The sequence below is a fragment of the Apiospora hydei genome (genome assembly GCF_038363865.1).
Source record: "Apiospora hydei strain CBS 114990 chromosome Unknown utg000008l_segment0_segment0, whole genome shotgun sequence".
In the NCBI taxonomy this organism is placed as follows: domain Eukaryota; kingdom Fungi; phylum Ascomycota; class Sordariomycetes; order Amphisphaeriales; family Apiosporaceae; genus Apiospora; species Apiospora hydei.
The window spans coordinates 1,007,452-1,025,744 of NW_027117367.1; the positions used below are offsets into that span (position 1 = coordinate 1,007,452).

Genomic DNA, 18,293 nt, shown 5'->3' on the forward strand with positions numbered 1-18,293 from the left:
TAGATGGTTGCGGCGAAGAAATATCGTGTCAGTTGGTTGGGATGGGTGAAAAGAATTTATCCCAAGGTGCCTGGGTGTTTAGGATGCTTGTATTCAATTCCCCTTAGGGAATCCTGCATTCAATTGAGAAGAGTTTCCTGAGCACTTGTGTCGTGGGCCAACAGTGGACCAATGGGTGGGAGCTACTCCAATATGATGGCGGAACGTTGGCTGGCAGACGGATTATTCCATTGTTTGCCTGACCTTAGGAGGATTGTAGTGCATGTGAAGAGTCTAGAAAGGTTTGCGACATTTACATAATCGCTTGGCAATTATGGTATAATAGTGGCAGTACCACTTGCGGCGGAACGGGTTTATGCCTAGAAAGCATCCACGTTTAATTCACTTTTGCCCTGATTAGGGAAGGGATGTACGATGATGGTGCTGAATCATATGTTGATGTTGGTTTAATCACGTTTATACCATTCTCATAAGAAGAAGCAGCATATGGAAACTACACTGCACTGTCCAATGGACAAGATTGACATAGCGAGTTCGTGTTGGTTATTCAACTATCTAAGCTGGACTCAGTAACGCCTATTCCATGCCAAATGGTTCACTGTTGCCTGAAATTGCCTGATCATGCGGCTGTTTCCGTGAGGCCTGGCTTACAGACCAGACCACCATGCTGGCAGGCTTCCATGAAGTTCGGGTATCCCTATGCAGTTCCACGTCCAACCGAACGCCACGCCTGCAAAGAGCGAAACGTAATGACACTTCCAATAGCCCCGAAAACCGTCGGCATCTTCCATGTACCCCAGAAGATCATGTTCTGGAGGGTGAAGCGCATCCTTCACAAAGCGCTTCGACGTACACACGTACGATCGTGGGCTCTAACAGATTGTCCGCCTCAGCACGCGTATCCTTGAATGAGTGCAGGCACTGCCCACAACTCCGACACGAATAGGGCGGGTCCACAAGCAGGTGAGCGCCGAGCTCCTTGTCCCCCTCGGCCATGGACAGGAACAGATCGGCCCCCAGGGCCGGGACCTTGCGCAGCAGCTTCCGGAACGTGGGCAGTCTGACCACCTGCATAAAGGTGCGCGCCACGAACTGGCGCAGCAGCCGCCGCACGGGCTCGTACGTGTCGAGCTGGAGCTCGGCGACGCCGCCGCCGTACGCGAACTCGACGACGTGGCGGAGGCTGGCCAGCTTGTCGGGGTGGCACTTGAAGACGTCGCGGCGGCGGCACTTGCACGGGTTGCCCCACTCTCGGTGGCGGCACACGTCCTCGACGAGGCCGGCCAGGAACTCGTCGTCGAGGAGCTGGAGGGCGTGCTGACGGAGGCTGGGGAGGTCGAAGAAGTCGCCGAGCTCGAACATCTTGACGTAGGCTGCCGTGTTTTCGTCTTTGAGGAGGTGGTTCGACATTACGGAAGAGACGGGGAGTGAGTATGCTAATGGGTGCCATGGGCAGGGAACTCGAAACACTTACCCTTTCCAGTGTAGATGTACTCGATCACGCCATCAACTTCGTCGGGGTCGTTCTCCCGAAGGATGACGTGGCTGGTTCTTGCTTCCTACGCTGGGAATTAGCGATTCCTTCGATTGTTAGTGTTCTGTAGAAGTCATTACCTGAAACTGTCCCACCAGTGCCCTCTCGAAGAAGGGGCAGCGCGAGCAGAGGATGGCCTTGTGCAGATCCCAAGATTGCTCGCCGCAAGAGACCTTGACATCCGACAAGTCGCCGCACTTTAGAAGCTTTTCTGGTGAAAGCATCTTCTCGGTCTCGTCGATGCTCGCAGGTTCGGTGGTCTCGATCAGCTCATCTTCGCCGTTGTTGTCGCTACTGCTGCTGTGAGACAAAGGCATAGCCATGTTGGCAATGATGTTTGCGACCTTGAAATCAGCACTGTAATGATGGAAACTTGGTCGATGGTGTGTGAAATCCCTTCTGAAGGGTAATCCGGTTGCTTTACTAACCCCGTGGGGATCAGGTAAACAATTTACTCCGCCTTTTCGAGCTCGAGCAGATGATTGTGCACGATGTCGGCGAGAGGGCACGACGTCGGCGAGAGGGCACAACAACGGCGAGACCCCTTGTACCGTTTGTAAGAGTCATGTGCACAAATAGAGGGCATAATGCAAATTATGTAGCAGTATTATCACCGCAATATACTCACATTAAGCCTCCTACACAGGAAAGGGATGGTTATTGATCCCAAGGTCTTAAGACTTGCAAATTGCTTCACTTGTTTATGTTGAGCCGCTCTCCCTCCTTTGTGGCGACATGTTCCTTCTGTTCTTTGCCTTGTCATGGGGCCGTCGTCGCAGAGCGGCTGTCCCTGGCTAAAGACGAACTAGTTGTTGACGACAAAGCCGTCCAAACTCAATATCGAATGGATATTTGTCCAAGAGCACCGCTACTATTATATATGCCTCGTCATGTCAACCTTCAGTTCATACCAAGTAGAACGGAGACACGCAATATAAACTGTATATGCAACGTTAGGGTGTGCTGGAGATCCTCGATGTGAGCTTGGATACAACTCACCTAATCCATCCCCAACGGGCAGTCCATCCAGGGTATATAGCAAAGAAACAAGGAACAAAAATGTGCAAAAAGGGGGTATCTCCTCGTATAATCACAAATCGCTAGAATATCAACTAGAAACGACGTCCAAGACGTATTACAACACATAAATCCCCGCCATCAAAGATAATCAAACTCGAAACAAGCCTGCGACCGACCGACCATCCGCCTCACTGCCGCACCGTCGCCGACGCACGCGCGCTCGGCCGCCACTGCCGCCCGGGATCCCGCGCCGTGTAGGTGGGTACGACCGGCGGCGGGATGGACCGCCAAGTGGGCCAGTAACTGACATCCGGCTGGCCCGGGCCGCCACCGCCGCCAGTGGTCCCACTGCCGTAGGTGTAGTCCAAGCTGTCGTAGCTCGGGGTCTCGGACATTTCCGCTTCGCGGCGGCGCCGGGCGTTGGACAGACAGTACCAGAGGACGATGAAGACGACCACGGCGCCTAGGCAGCAGCCCAGGATGATGCCGATCTGCCCGGGTGACAGACCACCAGCCGTCGAGTCTTTGGAGCCGCCGCCCGAGGAAGGAGGAGGATCGTTGGGGGCGCTTGTGGCTGCAGGCCCTGCGTCAGGGTGGCCGCCGTTCCCTAATGTGATAACCGCTGTTCGTGTCGAGTCGGGCGTCACGATGGTTTGGGTCAGGACGACGAGGTCCTGGCGCTTAATGTGATCCGGTGGTTGGGCCGCCACGATGGCGACCGGGTTCGGGGGTGATGGGGCAATCATGGCGAAACGCTGCGTTTTGGTTGGTTGGGCATTAATGGCCGGGGGTCGGCGGCTATAGCTGTCGTGAGGGAACGTCACAAAAAGGCACGGCGCGTACGCAAAAGTACACAGAACAAATGCAGCGACAGACAGGAACGTACGTACAACACAAAAATGGAGAAAAGAGCGGTTCTGTGTCTTGCATCACAGCAGCAAAAAGCGACGGCGACAGCTGCGCCCCCTTGCTGGGGGCATCCCCATGTCTTTATCTGCCGTCGTCCCTTGGTTCCGTAGCGAGGTGTATCACATCGGTCGACGCGGGCTGGTCAATGGCCACAATGGGCAATCTTTGACACCTTGGGGCAGCAGCAGCAGTCTGGAAGCGCCAGCCCAAGCAGCGCATACTACTCAAGCAAGGTGTTTTGCCTGTGGTGTGGCGTGCGAGTTTCCTTTTTCCAAGTCAGGTTCGTGGTTATCCTCCCCTTGTCTCATGTGGTGTGCTTCACACCCTCTCCGGCTGCAGGGAGTGTGGGTAGAGGTTGTCACTTGACGATTGGCTGGGCCATCTGACCCCTCGGCTAACCCAATCGTGGGAAGCTTGGCTAAGACATTCCGGGCAGCCTATAGCACGGCCGCGCTAACTCTCCCGAAAGCAGAAGCCCGTTCCACGTAATTGTGTCGAGAAGGTATCATGGAAATCATCCTTCTTTTGAGTCCATACGACGGACGGATTGACGGGCGCCACCACCAGTAAGCCGCTAATGCGAGATTGAAATGCATGACCGGGAATTGCATGGTCTTTTGTTAGCTCTGGCTCCCAGGGAAAATCCTGTATCTCGTGCATGCGGGCTGATTGAACTCGCTGCTTTTCCTGCCAGCACTGGTCGGGCACCTTTCTCCCTCATTCATCTCCCAGTACTGGATGAACAGGTCGACCCAACCACCGGTTGGGGGCCAAAAACGCGACCCCAAAGTACATCACTCACGATGATCCGCCTCATCAACGCAACCTATCGGGACATGTGGATTGGCCTCGGAAAGACTCCTCCCACCCCGTGGCTCCAGCGAATGATTGCCCAGACCCTTGGCCTTTGAAGCAATGCAGACGTGGGCCCTGCCAATAGGGGAGACGCGCGACGATAGCTGGGATGCATCTCGGCTCAGAAACCTGCAGCAAACCACAGGAGAACAAGAGGCGGGATAGGAAGACGGGAACGAAGGACTCTCGTCCATGAGAAGATGATGATGATGGTGATGAGTTGTACGAATCATTTCTCGTCGTATTGCGGGGCCAATAGGTCCCCGAACGAGTGTCGGAGATAGATATGCACGACATCGTAAGACTGCTACGCACTTATCCGGATCGTCGCGAAGAGGCCAAGAGTCCTGCCTCTCACCGAAAAAGGAGGCAAACTGTATCGTGGTCGGATTGGGCCTGGATGCCGCATCGAATGCTACCCAAGATCAATAAAAAAGAAGCAAGTGCAAAACGGTCTTGAAGATGCCAGGAACCGTCAATTGAAGTCGCTTTAAGGTTCGGGAAAACATTACGTTGGTGTCTCGCTAGAAACCCAGACGCCACTTGTGGCACGCTAATGTTGCTGGCCTGGACTGTGACGAGGTAGACACGTAGCTGGAGAGTCGATCTCTTTTTTGTCTCTTTAGCCATCAGAATGAAGAATCTCCAACGATAGAGCCTCATCTCATGAACCCGCGATTGGTTGATATCGCTGACAGTCATGATGACTCTTCGCTTCTTCCCGAATTATCCCTGTCGCGATTACCCCCTTCTCCAACTACCGCGACTGCGGGGATCCGACACCGTACCACCCACTCTCGCACGGGTATCTGCATCGGGGCAATGGCTCGCGACGGTAGAAGATTCCGTGGATCGAATGGCAACACAGCATCAATATTGACACTTTGACGATGCAGATGTGTCAAAGTCTACAGTAAGCCGGCATATGGCAGACGTGATTGCCCGAAACACGCAGCAAAGACCGCATGACGTGTCACTGAGATGACCGCATGCGGTTTCACCACCGTTGCGCCTTGAGTAAACACTTCGGAAATCTAGAACTCCACGAGACTCAAATCAGACTTTACGATGTATTGGATCGGTGAACATGTCTCATGCTTGCATGCTGCCATGATGACCGCAGGAACCCATCGCCATTCGGCATTCAGCACATCCATCCTCTTTCATATTCTGCAGGCTAGATATCCAATGACATCTAATCATCAACAGCCTTACACGTGAGATCTACAGCCTATACTCCTACTTCATCTACCTCGATGGCACACTCTCAGTCGCCGAGATGTACTGCGCATCCCCGTGGTATCTCCAGCGCGTGAAATGCGCAACACCCCCCTCGGGACACTCGGTCCCAGTCCCCAGCCCATTGCACGTCGCGTAAGCCCCGACCAGGCTCCCGACGAAGTTCCCCGCGCCCCCACTCACGAGCGCGGCCGAGGCGGTGCCGATGACCATCCGCGCGTCCGGATCGGAAGCGGGCATGGCCAAGAGCGTGTACTCCGTGGTATCCGCGGCCTGGATCTCGAGCCGGATAGGCGCGTCGAGCCACGCGTTCGGGACTTCGATGAGCTTCGGCTCGGGGGCCGCGACGGTGCCGATGCTTCGCGTGCGGAAAGAGAGCTTGGTGGAGGCGCCGGACTCTTCTTGCTCCTCTGGAAACACGATCCCGAGGTCGATGTGGTTCAGCTGCGTTAGGAAGACGGTGATGCCGGCTTCTTGGCCCGGGGTGGTCGGGGCAAAGGATACGTCGACGCTGAAGGTAAATAGGGTGTCAGTCTGACGCCGTCCGACGAACGCGAGGCCCTGACGACCGCTGAGGACACCGTCGGTGTTGGACTCCGGGATGCCCGTCAAGTTGTTTCGGCTCGGTATAATCTGCAGGCCATCCGCAGTGCTGGAAAATGTCTCTTCGCGCGGGACGCGCCAGTACACGAAGTGCTTCGGGATCGCTGCGTCCTCCCCGGTGAAATCATACTCGTCAGGGTCCGAGTTGAAAGGTCCGTCACCCGGAACATCCCGACTCGCTTCGGGCAGCGCCCAGCCGCTCATGTTACCCCTGACTGGCTCCAGGACCGGCCACTCCCCCTTCGTTCCAAGTGACAGGGAACAATGAAGCCTCGCGCCCCATCGGGAAGATCTCGAACTCGGGCCCGGATCGCGTGGCCAAGCACATGCCCCACCAGTTGCCCTCGGTATCCTGAAACAGGTCGCCGTGCCCCACTGTCTGGAAGTACTCGTCGGTCCCGCGGTTCGTCAGGATCGGGTTGTTCTCGTACGCCTCGTAGGGTCCGGTGATGTTGCGCGCTCGGGCAATGGTAATCGAGTGGTCCGTCGCCGTGCCGCCCTCGGCGATCAGCAGCCAGTGCCATCCGTCCTTCTGGTAGATGTGCGGGCCCTCTGGCCAGACGCCGCCGGTGCCGTTCCAGAGGCTGATGGGAGGCTGACTGAGCTCCCCGGTCTCGAGGTCGAGCTCTTGCAGGATGATGCCCTGCGTCGCGACGTAGACCTTGCCGTCGTCGTCCCAGAACAGATCCGGGTCGATCTTCTCGGGCCGGAAGACGACGGGGTCGCTCCACGCCGCGTCGTCGAAGGGGTCGGCCGTCTTGAAGACGACGCCGACGGTGCCGTCCGATTGGCCGAGGTACTCGCAGATGAGGTAGAACTCGCCGTCGCGGTGGCGCAGCGTCGGCGCGTACATGCCGTCCTGCTGGCCCCACGTGTTCCAGCTGATGCCCGGCAGCTGGCTCTCGCGGTTCCAGGCGTGGCTGATGAGCTTCCAGTGGAGCAGGTCCGTCGAGGCGTAGATGGGGATGCCGGGGAAGGCGATGAAGGTCGACGTGGCGCAGAAGAAGGTGCCGTTGACTCGGGTGCAGGAGGGGTCGGAGTGCCAGCCCGGGAGGACGGGGTTGTGGTACGTCGAGTTCTGGGCTTGACATGGCTTCGCCGCAATGGCGAGCGCCGTGGCGAGTAATGAAGCTGAGAGCCACCTCATTTCTGGTACTTATTGCCTTTGCCTTCGATGCGGATTTGATTCCACTTGCTTTCGGCGGGTCGGGTAGTCACTGCCTTTTATTTAGAGTCTACGACGGCGAAACAAATGTCAATGCCCGTGATCATCGTGAGCCATTACCCCGAATCAGCGCACCTAAGGGCCCCAAGTCAGTCCGGATAGGTGTGGAGCTGGTTCATTTAGCCGGATGCGCCCCGGCTTGGTGTTGCATAAACTCCGCACCCAAGAACCTGGGCAACTCGTGGTGGAGCAGCTCGACTGAGACCTGAAGGGAGACGATCTTGATTTGACCGCATACTACAGACATTGTACGTACGTTACGATGAATCTACTGCCACTAAGCTTGGTTTGTGAAATTATAAGGGCACTTGGTGAAGTTGTTTGCGCTTGGCATGGGAGCTCTCTTCACGGAGACGTCTTTGCTTACCAGCCGGGTCTTAATTACTACTTTAGGAACGGAGGATGTGGCTCCTTGAATTTCACCACTCTTGGTTATCAAGAGGAAACACACAATGATATTATGACTAGCGGTATATGTATACCAAGTCACCCTTGCACGGAGACCTGATTTAGTTAACGAGCGGTGTCTGCGATTAAGCGCATTCATTTTTTCTACCGGATTCATGTAATAACGCTTCAAGCTCTGGTAGAAGCGCCACGAAACCATTCAAGAGCATTGTGAGTTGATATAGAAACGTTGCCAGTTTCTGCAAAAGCGCCGCTCAAAGAACCTCGGATTTGCCATACCCTCCATGAAAAAATCTAGTCCATACTGGCGGACGAGCCCTGCCGCGACAGTGCGATTGCCTCAGCCGCTTGGGTAGCCGACCGACCTCGCATCATGTACTCCACCAGCTCGAACCAAAGCGCCGAATCCTGGTCCAGGAGCGCCTCGAACGTCTCGAGGGCGTCGCCGGGGCCGAAGAAGACCCAGACGGTGGCCTCCATAAAGTCGAGCGTCGGCTGCTGGAGCGCCTCAAAACCGCTGTTGGGAGCAGCCGACTCGCAGATCTCGTGGATATCGTCGAGCGTCTCCTCCGGGAAGGCTTCGCGCAGCTCCGCAGCGATGTCGCCGTCCAGATCATCACCGCCTTGGCCGTGTTGGAGCGCCTTGGCCGTCAACGCGTGGCACAGGGCCTCCTTGACCCGCTCCAGCGACTTGATCAGGGTGCGGATCGAGACCTCTTGCAGGCCGTCGAGGGCGAGGTACTCGGCGACCTCGAAGATGCGGGAAGCACTCCCAAGCGGTGGCGTCGTGCTTGAGAGTGGCGGGGTCTGTACATCAACATGTCCTGGTTAGCAAGCTGTTGCTTCTGCCTATCAGGCGAGTAGTAGAGAGGGTTATGTGTGGACGGTTACTATCAGGTAACAAAATGGAAAAGAAGACAGGAAAAACAAAGGTGATGTACTTACAGATTCCGGCATAGAGAAACACCAAGGCGATCTCGACCTCTTCGTCGGAGGAGCCATCGATGGTCATGACTCCATCGTCAAGGAGGTGGCTGCAGATTCCACGAGCTGTTGACACCACATCATGGTTGAGCTCCTTTGGAAATAGGTCAGCATTGCAGATTGGGTAGACAAAGGGTGGATGGTTGGGAATCGTGTCACTCACGTCAGGGCTGCCGTTGAGGACGTCACGGAACAGCTTGCTTCTATCGCAAAGGATGGACTTGTGAAGGCTCCAAGTGTAGCCATCGCACTTGATCTTGACGTCGGAATCCTTCTCAGTTCGGTAGAGGTCAAGAAGCTCGGGTTTTACAGTGGCGTGAGAGGCGCGGCGCCACTGGTCGGGCTCGTCCAATGAAGGAACGATCATGATGAAGTCTTATGTGGTGATTCCAGAGACTGAAGAGAGCTGATGAAAAGTTTCGTGAGTTGATTGGGTTCAGTAGTTGGGTGGTGGTGAGTTGGGAGGGAAGCACAATAAGTGTTGTTGTGGAGGTGGGAGAGGGCTGGTGGTGGGGCTTGAGTAGGTACCTAGGGAATGGCAAAGAACAATCGCTGCAAGATAATAGCCATTATTGAGGTGGGGGAGCTCACTTGTAACTTTCATTCACTTGACTGTTGAGTGACCTTGGCTTTACCAGGAGGCTTTAGGCACTTTTCGGTAGAGCTTGGGTCGGAGTTGGTGCTTGACAAGTAGAGCAAAGAGACAGAGGCCCAGTACTTGGAGTCCCAATCTATCTGCTGTGTTAATGGAAAAGACCACGGACTGTTTATAATAGTATCAAGGCCGTTAATGTCCCCGTCGTACTTGGGTGGTTTCATTATAAAACCATGGCCTATAAGGGGAATATGCCATGGCTTAATCGTCGGTAAGCTCCTGCTCACGTTACTGAGGTGCTAGCTTGTTCCTTACTAGACCATTCTTATATATTATAACGAAACCCTCCGTAGTATTGGTCCACGAGATGAGTTGCAGTAAGTCAAGATTATTGGCAACATGGAACAATATCAATTGCAATCTTCTAGAGGGTCAACTGTGTATAGAAAAGACAAAAGCTCTAATACTTCTATAAGCCCCACTGTAAGATCTTTTGTAGTAATAGCCAATTTGAGAAAACGCATAGCAAACATGCTACCGCTTCTGTGCAGCCATATAACGTATATCAAGACTTGATTGCCTTCATCACAACCCATGGATAGAATGCCCACCAAGGTAAGACCGTGTGACTCTTCGTTCTTTGTTAGATGAGTGTCAAAAACAGTGCAGCTGATCCACGCAGTTTACACCCAGTATTGCTGTAGACTTTAACAAACAGAAACTCAACTGAGTAGTAGTCACTTTGTCACGGGAGTGAACCGGGTGCGCAACATGTAGCCATGCTATGAGCGAGGCGTTCAAGCTCGTGAAGACAGCTGTACCAGCTGGATTGCCAGCATGGTAAACTTCTTAGCCATCTTGCATGTATCGTAGAGCACTCTTTACCGAATGACAAACTCTTCTACCAGATGCTGGTCATCCCGGAACAGAGCGAAAACATCCAATCCGTACAAGTAGCAATCCCCATGCATAGTCCAACCCTCCCCATCCTCACTCTTCCGCAACACGAAGGGTTGGTATGCCCCCGGTATAAACGCGATCCGGTCTCCCACCCGCGCCCCCGGCGCCGCCAACCCCATAGACCCTCCCTCGGTCACGTAGAAGCGCCGGTCGTAGATGGTATACTCCACATCCTTCCTGTACCATCGCAAGCGGGAGGGAGCTTTCCCTCGGCGAGGGAATCCGCCGCGTGCTTGGCCTCGGTGCCGGCCCAGTGCATGAAGAACTCGACGTCGCGCAGGTACCCCGACGGGTCCGCGGCCTCGAGCACGCCCGTGCCGCACAGCCGGTACCACTGCGCGAAGCCCTCCATGTGCTCGCAGAAGGCGCGGTCGGGGCGGCCCCACGTGTCGCCCAGCTCGCCCTGGTCGGCGATGAGCGTCGTCGCGAAGGCGTCGGTCACGGAGCTCGGGAGGAAGCGGCCCCAGGTCGGGATGAGGGACACGGCCAGCGACTCCCACTCCCGGAACACGTGGGCGAAAGAGCCAGGCTCTGCCTCGGCGCCCTCCTGGTAACGCTTGGGGGCATAGGCGATTCCTGATAGGAGCTCCGGGCCGATGGCGGTGATGGTGTCGACCAGTTTCCCGCGCACCACAAGTGCACCGTCAGCTCTAAAGTCCAGGCCTGGGAGAATCTTCTTTGGGAACCCTGTCGAGGCAATGGTGGTGACTGAACCATCGGCTTGGCGTAAGATGAACTCGTCACATCGGCTGCAGGTATCGGAAAAATAGGTCGTGGGAAGAGTGCCGAGGGGTGTGGTACTGGAGAGATCGGGGACCCAGGAAGGTAGAGACGACAGGTGTCGCTGAGATCCGTTCGATTGCAGGATGGACAGTTCGCCCTTAAGTTTGATGGAAGCCTCCACAAAGCGCCGAAATATCTCCTCCACGGGCAGCTTGTAGTCGATGGTCATGAAGCCAGGCTCGAACAGGCCCAACACACCGTAAACCCTATCCTTGATGTCGCTCGATTGACACATCCGGCTATAACGCATGATGTTCACTGGGTGGTGCCCTGGGTCCATCAAACGCAGGTAATAGATGCGGCTGTTGAAGTCAACGCCACCGATCGGATGATATGCGTTTTTCTTCGCATGGCCTCGTGCCCCTCCTAGCCCGGAAGCACCACCGGATATGTCACTTTTAGATGATCCCAGGTCCAACCAACGCGCCGAATCATCCCCGCATATTATGATGGTTTTCCGCGTGTTGAGTGCCACCTCCTGGATAACCCAAGTTCGGAAGAACCACGGCCTCGTGATCAATGCCTTCCACGCCCGGCGCTCCTGTTCCATCGGTTGCACCCTATTCATGATACCGTCATTTACCTCTTTGATACGGGCAAATACGAGATGGGAATCGTCGGCAGCCTCGCCCAGCCAGACCAAGACTTGCGTCGCACGCCGATATATGTCTCCCATGATGACTACTTGCTGGTTGCGCTCCGAGGTGTCCCTTTGGTTTATGCAGAGAGCATCAATCCAGAGTTTGCGTACCTCTATCTCATGCCGGAGATGAACGAGAGCTGAATGGAGATTTTGTGTGACCGAAACGGGGTGGCCGTCCATAGAGACCGAACATTCCATGGCAGGATCTCCCCAGACGTAAGATAGAGCTTCGTATTGAGGCTGATGGGTGATATCCGAGTGAACTAACCGAAATTCTATAGGGCTTGTTCGGCTAGGTGATGGTAAAAGTTCGAGCAGGCGCATGGAGCTTGTGCCAGCCAGATCCTTATAAGGGTAGGTATGCCGAGTCCCAAGAGTGATGGCATCTGTATGTTGACTTTGGGACAACTTCAAGCTTTGCAAAGTGGGTATTGCGCACCTGGATTGCACAAGCCTCTCGATTCTCGCATCCCACATCCTCTTCTGTGTTTCGATTACTTCCTTTGACTTGGCTCTTGTTTCTGTTACAGAGGGTGGAGTCCACAATGTCCCATGGAGCATTTTGTCCTGAAGTAGCCGGATGATTTGTAGAGAGTCATCTGGGCGAGGAGTCATGTTGCTTGTCCTTATCATCCTTTGGAATGCCGTCAGGGTATCTTCAGGCAAGCCTGGGCATCTTGGATCGGCACCGGCGTCCAGAGCGATCTTGACGGTCTTTACATCTTCCCCTCCAAGGACAATCTGTAGCAAGTTGGTCTTTTCAAGTGTCGAGTCTCGCTTTCCGTCGGGCCGTATCTGCAACACGGAATCGACATGCGGGCCAGGGTACTCGGAAGTTAGGAACTTCAGCATCTCCGTTGCCAAAGGTCGCCTTACGGCCGCTCGAAAGACTATCGCTCCCCAGCCTTCCGGATCAGATGAGAGCAAGCCTCCATGCTTCTCGACGCTCCAACGGAGTATGGGCAGCCTATTGCGCTCCATAGCCTTTCTTTGTAGACCTGGGGGGTCTATCTTGACACCGTGTTCTAGGAGCAGAAGGATCACGTCAAGACTGCTTGTGTCGGGCATGGTTGGTGGTCGGACTCCTCTTTGTAACAGCCGGCGTAGAAATTCAAGACGACTACGCTGCGCGCAGAAGTTGAGGACCTCCAAATAATCCTTCCCGTCAAGCGATGTCTCGGCCTGCATCATCAGCTCGCAGAACTCCAGCGCTTTGCAGATTTTATCTTCGTCCTTCCCATTCACTGCATTGAGCGCAAGGCCCACCGGTGTCAGGTCCCATGATGCAGAGTAACTGCGGCACGCTCTCGTTGTGTGAGCATCTGCTCCATGCTGCAACAGTAGCTTTGCTGTTGGAATTTGCCACTTGGCGGCGGCAGAGTGTAGAGCGGTTCCGTTGCAAGCGCCTTGCTCGCGACCAGTTTCGGCAATCAGACGGCAGTCAGGCACGTTGATGGAGGCGCCAAACTCAAGCAGAGGTGTAACGAAATCGAGTGCGCCTTGATTACAGGATACGTGTAGCAATTTGACGAGCCCAAGATCGTCCGGTGCGCAGGTTAGCCCCTTCCTCATCAGTTCAAGGACAATACCGCCCCACGTCGCCTCGAGGTCCAGCTTCCAAATATGGTAGTCGTAATTCATGCCGGGAGGGTAGCCGATCCAACTAAAGTCCGTGATCCTCTGAGGTGAAATCAGGGAGTCGAGCGTGGTTTGGAGAAGATTGACGTTGTCTGGGGCTGCGCCATTCGCTTCCGAATCGTCCCCTTTGAGTCGACGCAATTGCTCCGGTATACGTCGCTGATGGGTGGTGCTGAAATCTGCACCCGACTCGCAGAGCAGCTTAAACAGCTCAGCGTATCCCAGCACGCAGGTATAGAACAGGGCAGAGTTACCATCTTCGTCTAGAGAGTTCGCTACTGCGCCATGTTCTATCAATAGCTTGGCTGTGTCGAGGAGTCGTGGCGCGGTTTCCTTTATCGACTTGTGCAGGCAGCTGGGTTCGATGCGAACAGCTTTGATGGCAATCTGAAGAGCAAAGGGATCGTCCTGCAGCAATCGTTTGGTTTTATCTTTGACCAAAAGCGCCTGAGCAAGTCTGTAGTCTTTCCCGGAAAGACTGTGATGTACCGCTTGGATATGGTAGTGTTTGAATGTCTTATCGTGGTCGTACAACTCGAAGAACTCGTTGAACTTTTTCTCTTCCAACGGTGTAAGCGCACGGCCGAGAGCGCCTCCCTTCTGGCACAGGTGGACCAGCCATTGCCCCGCAGCTACGGCCTGGGTTTTCTGCTCAACGTCGCAAGAGGCATCATCCGACATTTTTGAGTGTCGGTATCATTTGGCTAAAAATAGAAGAATGTACAATAACAGTTGGGGATTGAAATTTCAGGCACGTACTTGTATAAAAATGAATGATGTGGGCCATGACAACGACGAATGGCTTTGCCATTGGGGCACCAGCGCACATAGTAAGCAGCGGGGTACATGTTAGGCAATTGCTGTACTAAACCAGGGAAGGTGGCAGGTTGGGCACCTGAGGCAAGCAACAACTACGCTGCCAATAACGCTGCGGGGTTGAAGCAGCTTCACTCCAGGGCTGTCAGTCGGGTGTTGAGCAACTAAGTACATATATCTGACCGGGTATTATTACATGGGTACATTTCTCAGTTAAATATTGCTTAACCAGACATGGTTATCAAATGCGGATTTTGCGAATAGATAATCTCTGGGCGGTTTTAAAGGACTCTGAGCTCACCCTCGAATGGCACCGACGCCCGGTCCTTTCAGCTTGTCTGCGCAGCTTCCAGTAGCGCCTGCCACCCCACCTTTTAGGCGTCGAATTTAGATTGACTTTCTCGATACATCTCACCATACCTAGGTATACATTTACGACCACTATATAACCCTGTCACCATCCTACCCAGCGGATCTCGAATTCTTCTTCCACCGAAGCTGACCCATCCATAGAGTGAAGATGGACGGCTTGTCCTTCCATAACCCCATAACCCCCGCCACGTTTGCTTCGCCTACCAGCTCCCAGCACGCGCCCCGAGCTGTCGGATTTCGTCAACGGAGAATCACAAGGACACTGCATACAAATAGATTCACGATGTTATCCCATATTAGAAGATGCGGTTGTATTCTCCATGATTCCGCGCTCCCTCTTGATCGTTTGCCTGGTGATCGCTTCGATTTGCTTTGTGCCGTATGGCGTGCAACCTTGATGCTTGGGACCCAGTTCCATTTTGCAGACCTGGACCAGTAGACTAGCCTCTGCTGGCTCGTCGTCGGGCCCGAGGCTGTGATACTACAACGCCGGGCCGATCTGATGACTTTGAGATCAATAGATCACAGCGCTGGTCACTATCCCCAATCTGGGCAGCGTACTACGTAGGAAAGCTAGATCCCCTGGGTAAGCAAAAGTTCATCTTGATTCTGGACACAACGCGACCCATATTGCTGTTTTGAGAAGAAAGCCAGGGTAGCGCAATTTCAGTGGCGTATATAACTACATAGGTTCTATCCCTCCATCCATGTCTTTGCTCTATTCCAGCCCAGCCGCACTATGCTGTTTTGGTTCTCTTGGACCCCCAGCGACCGCTCCATGCTCATTCTTCGAGTGCAATATGGCCGTCAAGACGGAGAAGAATGTTTATATATCTGCCCGTTGGTAGATCTGCTAGGGCCCCCACCGAGTCATCTGCAACATACTCGATAGAATGTTCTCATGCGCAGTGGCAGCATCAGGATAATTCTCTAAATCTTTCTTCTTCTCCTTCTCCTCTTCGTCCTCCTCCCGTCCTCGTCCTCCTCCCGTCCTCCTCCTCCTCCTCCCCTTCTTCTCCTTCTTCTCCTCGTACAACTTGATATCGGCCAATAGTTTGGCAGGGAGAACCACGCCACTCTTATGGTCTGAGTGAATTTATTTGATGTAGTCTATGCCATATGATCCGACTATCAAATATATTCCGGCTCAATGCTGAGTCGGCAAGACATTGTGGCGTATATCGCCTGTGCTGTGGCCAATTTGTCGTATACCTCTGTCTGGTAGATCCAGGCCGCCATCTCAGCAGTTAGCTGCCTCCATACTTGATCCTTCCAGCCGGCCGCCTTGACTTCTATCCTTATGGGCGACTTTTGCTTTTCAGCCAGCTCCAGGGGTATCCGTCCTCCTCGAGTTGAGTTGACACGTATCCGTCGACGTCGGCATTGCATCCGGCGTATTTGAGCTATGGATCACTACCGCATATTGCTATACATAAGGATAGGTACGGGTATCTGGTCGTATCCCACGATTCAAGTTACTCATAATACCCCATAGTTCTTAAGAAACTAGAAATTCATACACCCTATTTTTTGCAAAAATCGAGAATTAACATGTTCATTTCTAATCAAGAAAACGAAGAAACGGATTCGATATATTGCCTATATGCATTTCTTTTATGACAGGCAATTTAGGCCGCGCTCCACAGCCCGTTGGCGGCGATAGCATACCTTTGAAGCCGCAATTCGGCTTTCAGCCGCTCTTTCCTAATTCGGCAACTTTACTAGGCCAGCCAAGCCTCGCATCACCATTAGCGCTGACGACTTTATTGCGTCTAGATTATGCCCATGGAGTAAGTAAGCACTTGGCCTAGTGCAGCGGGTCAAGGAGTCAAAACGTGGTTCCAGAGAGTCGCTCATGTCAGATCTTCTTCAGCTCGTCACGCTTAGCTCGAGGTACAAAAAGTAAGGATGTCGCCGCGTGAGTGTGCAGTCAATTCAACTCTCATACGCGACCTGGGCCCATAGTCGCGAATCAGACGTGCTGATTTCACCTGAGAATCCTAAGCACCAGCACCCCAGACCTAGGACACCAAAGATGCCCGACACCAAAACCACCACGGGCCATGTCGGCGCGCGACAGCCCCAAATGCTCGACACCTTCGACGCGCGGAAGGTCAAGGAGATCTACCACCTAGAGCCGCACCCCGAGACCGGACGCCTCATCGACTCGCACCCGGGCACGCGGACCAAGCCGATGCGGGTGCTCTGCCTCGGCATGTCGCGCACGGGCACCATGACGCTCTTCCACGCCCTCAAGAAGCTCGGCTACAACCCGTACCACATGACCGTCGCCATCATGAGCCCGCGCACCAGCCTGGCGCTCTGGGGCGAGGCCCTGAAGGCCAAGTTCCACGGCGAGGGGCCCGCGTGGGGCCGCACCGAGTTCGACAAGCTGCTGGGCGACTACGACGGCGTCAGCGACGTGCCCTGCAACTTGTTCACCGAGGAGCTGATCGCGGCGTACCCGGACGCCAAGGTCGTGCTGCAGACGCGCGACGTCGAGCCCTGGCTGCGCAGCATGGACACCACGGCGGGCGCCATCAACCGCTGGCGCGGCTGGGAGACGGTCGCGGCCTGGGATCCGAGCCTGGCGGGGCCGTTTGTGCGGTTCCGGGACCTCGTGTGTCCCATCGCGTTCCGCACCATCACTGACTTCTCGTCGCCCGAGACGCCGGCGCGCCAGGCCTTTGCGGATCACTACGCGCACGTACGCCGCGTCGTGCCCAAGGATCGGCTTCTCGAGTACAAAGTCCAGGACGGCTGGGGCCCACTATGCGAGTTCTTAGGACATGAGGTGCCGGACGAGCCTTTGCCGCATGTCAATGATGCGTCGCAGTTTGTGTTTGCGCATGGGCTGATGTGGTGGTTGGCGTTTGGCAAGATGGTCGGCAAGGTTTCGCTCATGGTGGGCGTTCCGGCTGCTGGCGTCGTGGCGGCAGTGTGGTGGCGTCGGAATCGCTAAAGTTAAGGTATGGAGGTTGAGTCGCGTTCAAGGGGTTGGGCAGTCCAATTGGATCAAATATTCATTATATCCATCCATCATGTATAAATAAGTGCATATCTTGAATGATCAATACGCGTATAGTGGCAGTGTTAGATACATGAACTTGTCATCATATCGAAAAGACTCGGCGACTGAGGGAGGGACTGGCGGTCTTACGAATAAGAATACATGCGGTAAGCTTCCCCTTGAACGCCTATCTTGGGGTCAAATCCAATCCCAAGCAGTGCGGCGATGCATTTGCTGTTTGCTGTCTCTACAACCCCGCTCCGGCAGTGGAGGCCTCCCGCAATTCAGCGTTCACGTTCACTCGTACAGTAGGTACTTGTAGAGCGAACATGTCACAAACTGTCGAAATGCCGATTGAGTAAACCGATATGTAGTCCAAAAGGACTTCGAAAACATTCCATTCCATAGCGAAATACGGGATTGGTCTGCGCTCCGTCGCAGATGCCGAGAAAGTTAGGCTGCCAGGGAGTGAATCAGACGAACTCTCCAGCCGCCTCAACGTGCTTGAACTTCAGCGCTGTCGCTGCAGCTGCAGCTGTACCAACGAAACTCAAAAGCTTGTGACGTTTGCTCCACCCCTCACCTCTTCCATGAGCGATTTCCTCCTCTTCCTCCCACCCGACGGATTTCGCCTTTGAGTTGTTCTAGAGAGACAAATGAATCATATTCCCTTAGATCCAGATATAATTAGTTTTCTTT

The 18,293-nt window shown here is 54.3% G+C and overlaps 6 protein-coding genes across 6 annotated transcripts; 1 reads left to right on the plus strand and 5 right to left on the minus strand.

The window, feature by feature from the left end:
• Positions 1 to 697: 697 nt before the first annotated feature.
• On the minus strand, positions 698 to 1,857 carry PG997_010890 (btb poz-like protein; the record flags this gene model as incomplete). Its single annotated transcript, XM_066815205.1, has 4 exons — positions 698 to 811; positions 862 to 1,436; positions 1,475 to 1,559; positions 1,615 to 1,857. 4 exons carry the CDS (start codon positions 1,855 to 1,857, stop codon positions 698 to 700), a joined length of 1,017 nt encoding a protein of 338 aa, XP_066664495.1.
• Positions 1,858 to 2,742: 885 nt separating this feature from the next.
• On the minus strand, positions 2,743 to 3,300 carry PG997_010891 (uncharacterized protein; the record flags this gene model as incomplete). Its single annotated transcript, XM_066815206.1, has 1 exon — positions 2,743 to 3,300. The coding sequence occupies one exon, from the start codon at positions 3,298 to 3,300 to the stop codon at positions 2,743 to 2,745; it is 558 nt and encodes a 185-aa protein (XP_066664496.1).
• A 2,266-nt stretch (positions 3,301 to 5,566) lies between these two features.
• PG997_010892 (uncharacterized protein) lies at positions 5,567 to 7,307 on the minus strand (the record flags this gene model as incomplete). The annotated part of the gene is made up of 2 exons (XM_066815207.1): positions 5,567 to 6,371; positions 6,424 to 7,307. 2 exons carry the CDS (start codon positions 7,305 to 7,307, stop codon positions 5,567 to 5,569), a joined length of 1,689 nt encoding a protein of 562 aa, XP_066664497.1.
• Positions 7,308 to 8,087: 780 nt separating this feature from the next.
• On the minus strand, positions 8,088 to 9,144 carry PG997_010893 (uncharacterized protein; the record flags this gene model as incomplete). Its single annotated transcript, XM_066815208.1, has 3 exons — positions 8,088 to 8,600; positions 8,761 to 8,871; positions 8,941 to 9,144. The coding sequence occupies 3 exons, from the start codon at positions 9,142 to 9,144 to the stop codon at positions 8,088 to 8,090; spliced, it is 828 nt and encodes a 275-aa protein (XP_066664498.1).
• A 1,321-nt stretch (positions 9,145 to 10,465) lies between these two features.
• On the minus strand, positions 10,466 to 14,077 carry PG997_010894 (uncharacterized protein; the record flags this gene model as incomplete). The annotated part of the gene is made up of 1 exon (XM_066815209.1): positions 10,466 to 14,077. One exon carries the CDS (start codon positions 14,075 to 14,077, stop codon positions 10,466 to 10,468), a length of 3,612 nt encoding a protein of 1,203 aa, XP_066664499.1.
• A 2,542-nt stretch (positions 14,078 to 16,619) lies between these two features.
• PG997_010895 (NAD dependent epimerase/dehydratase) lies at positions 16,620 to 17,546 on the plus strand (the record flags this gene model as incomplete). The annotated part of the gene is made up of 1 exon (XM_066815210.1): positions 16,620 to 17,546. One exon carries the CDS (start codon positions 16,620 to 16,622, stop codon positions 17,544 to 17,546), a length of 927 nt encoding a protein of 308 aa, XP_066664500.1.
• Positions 17,547 to 18,293: the final 747 nt, after the last annotated feature.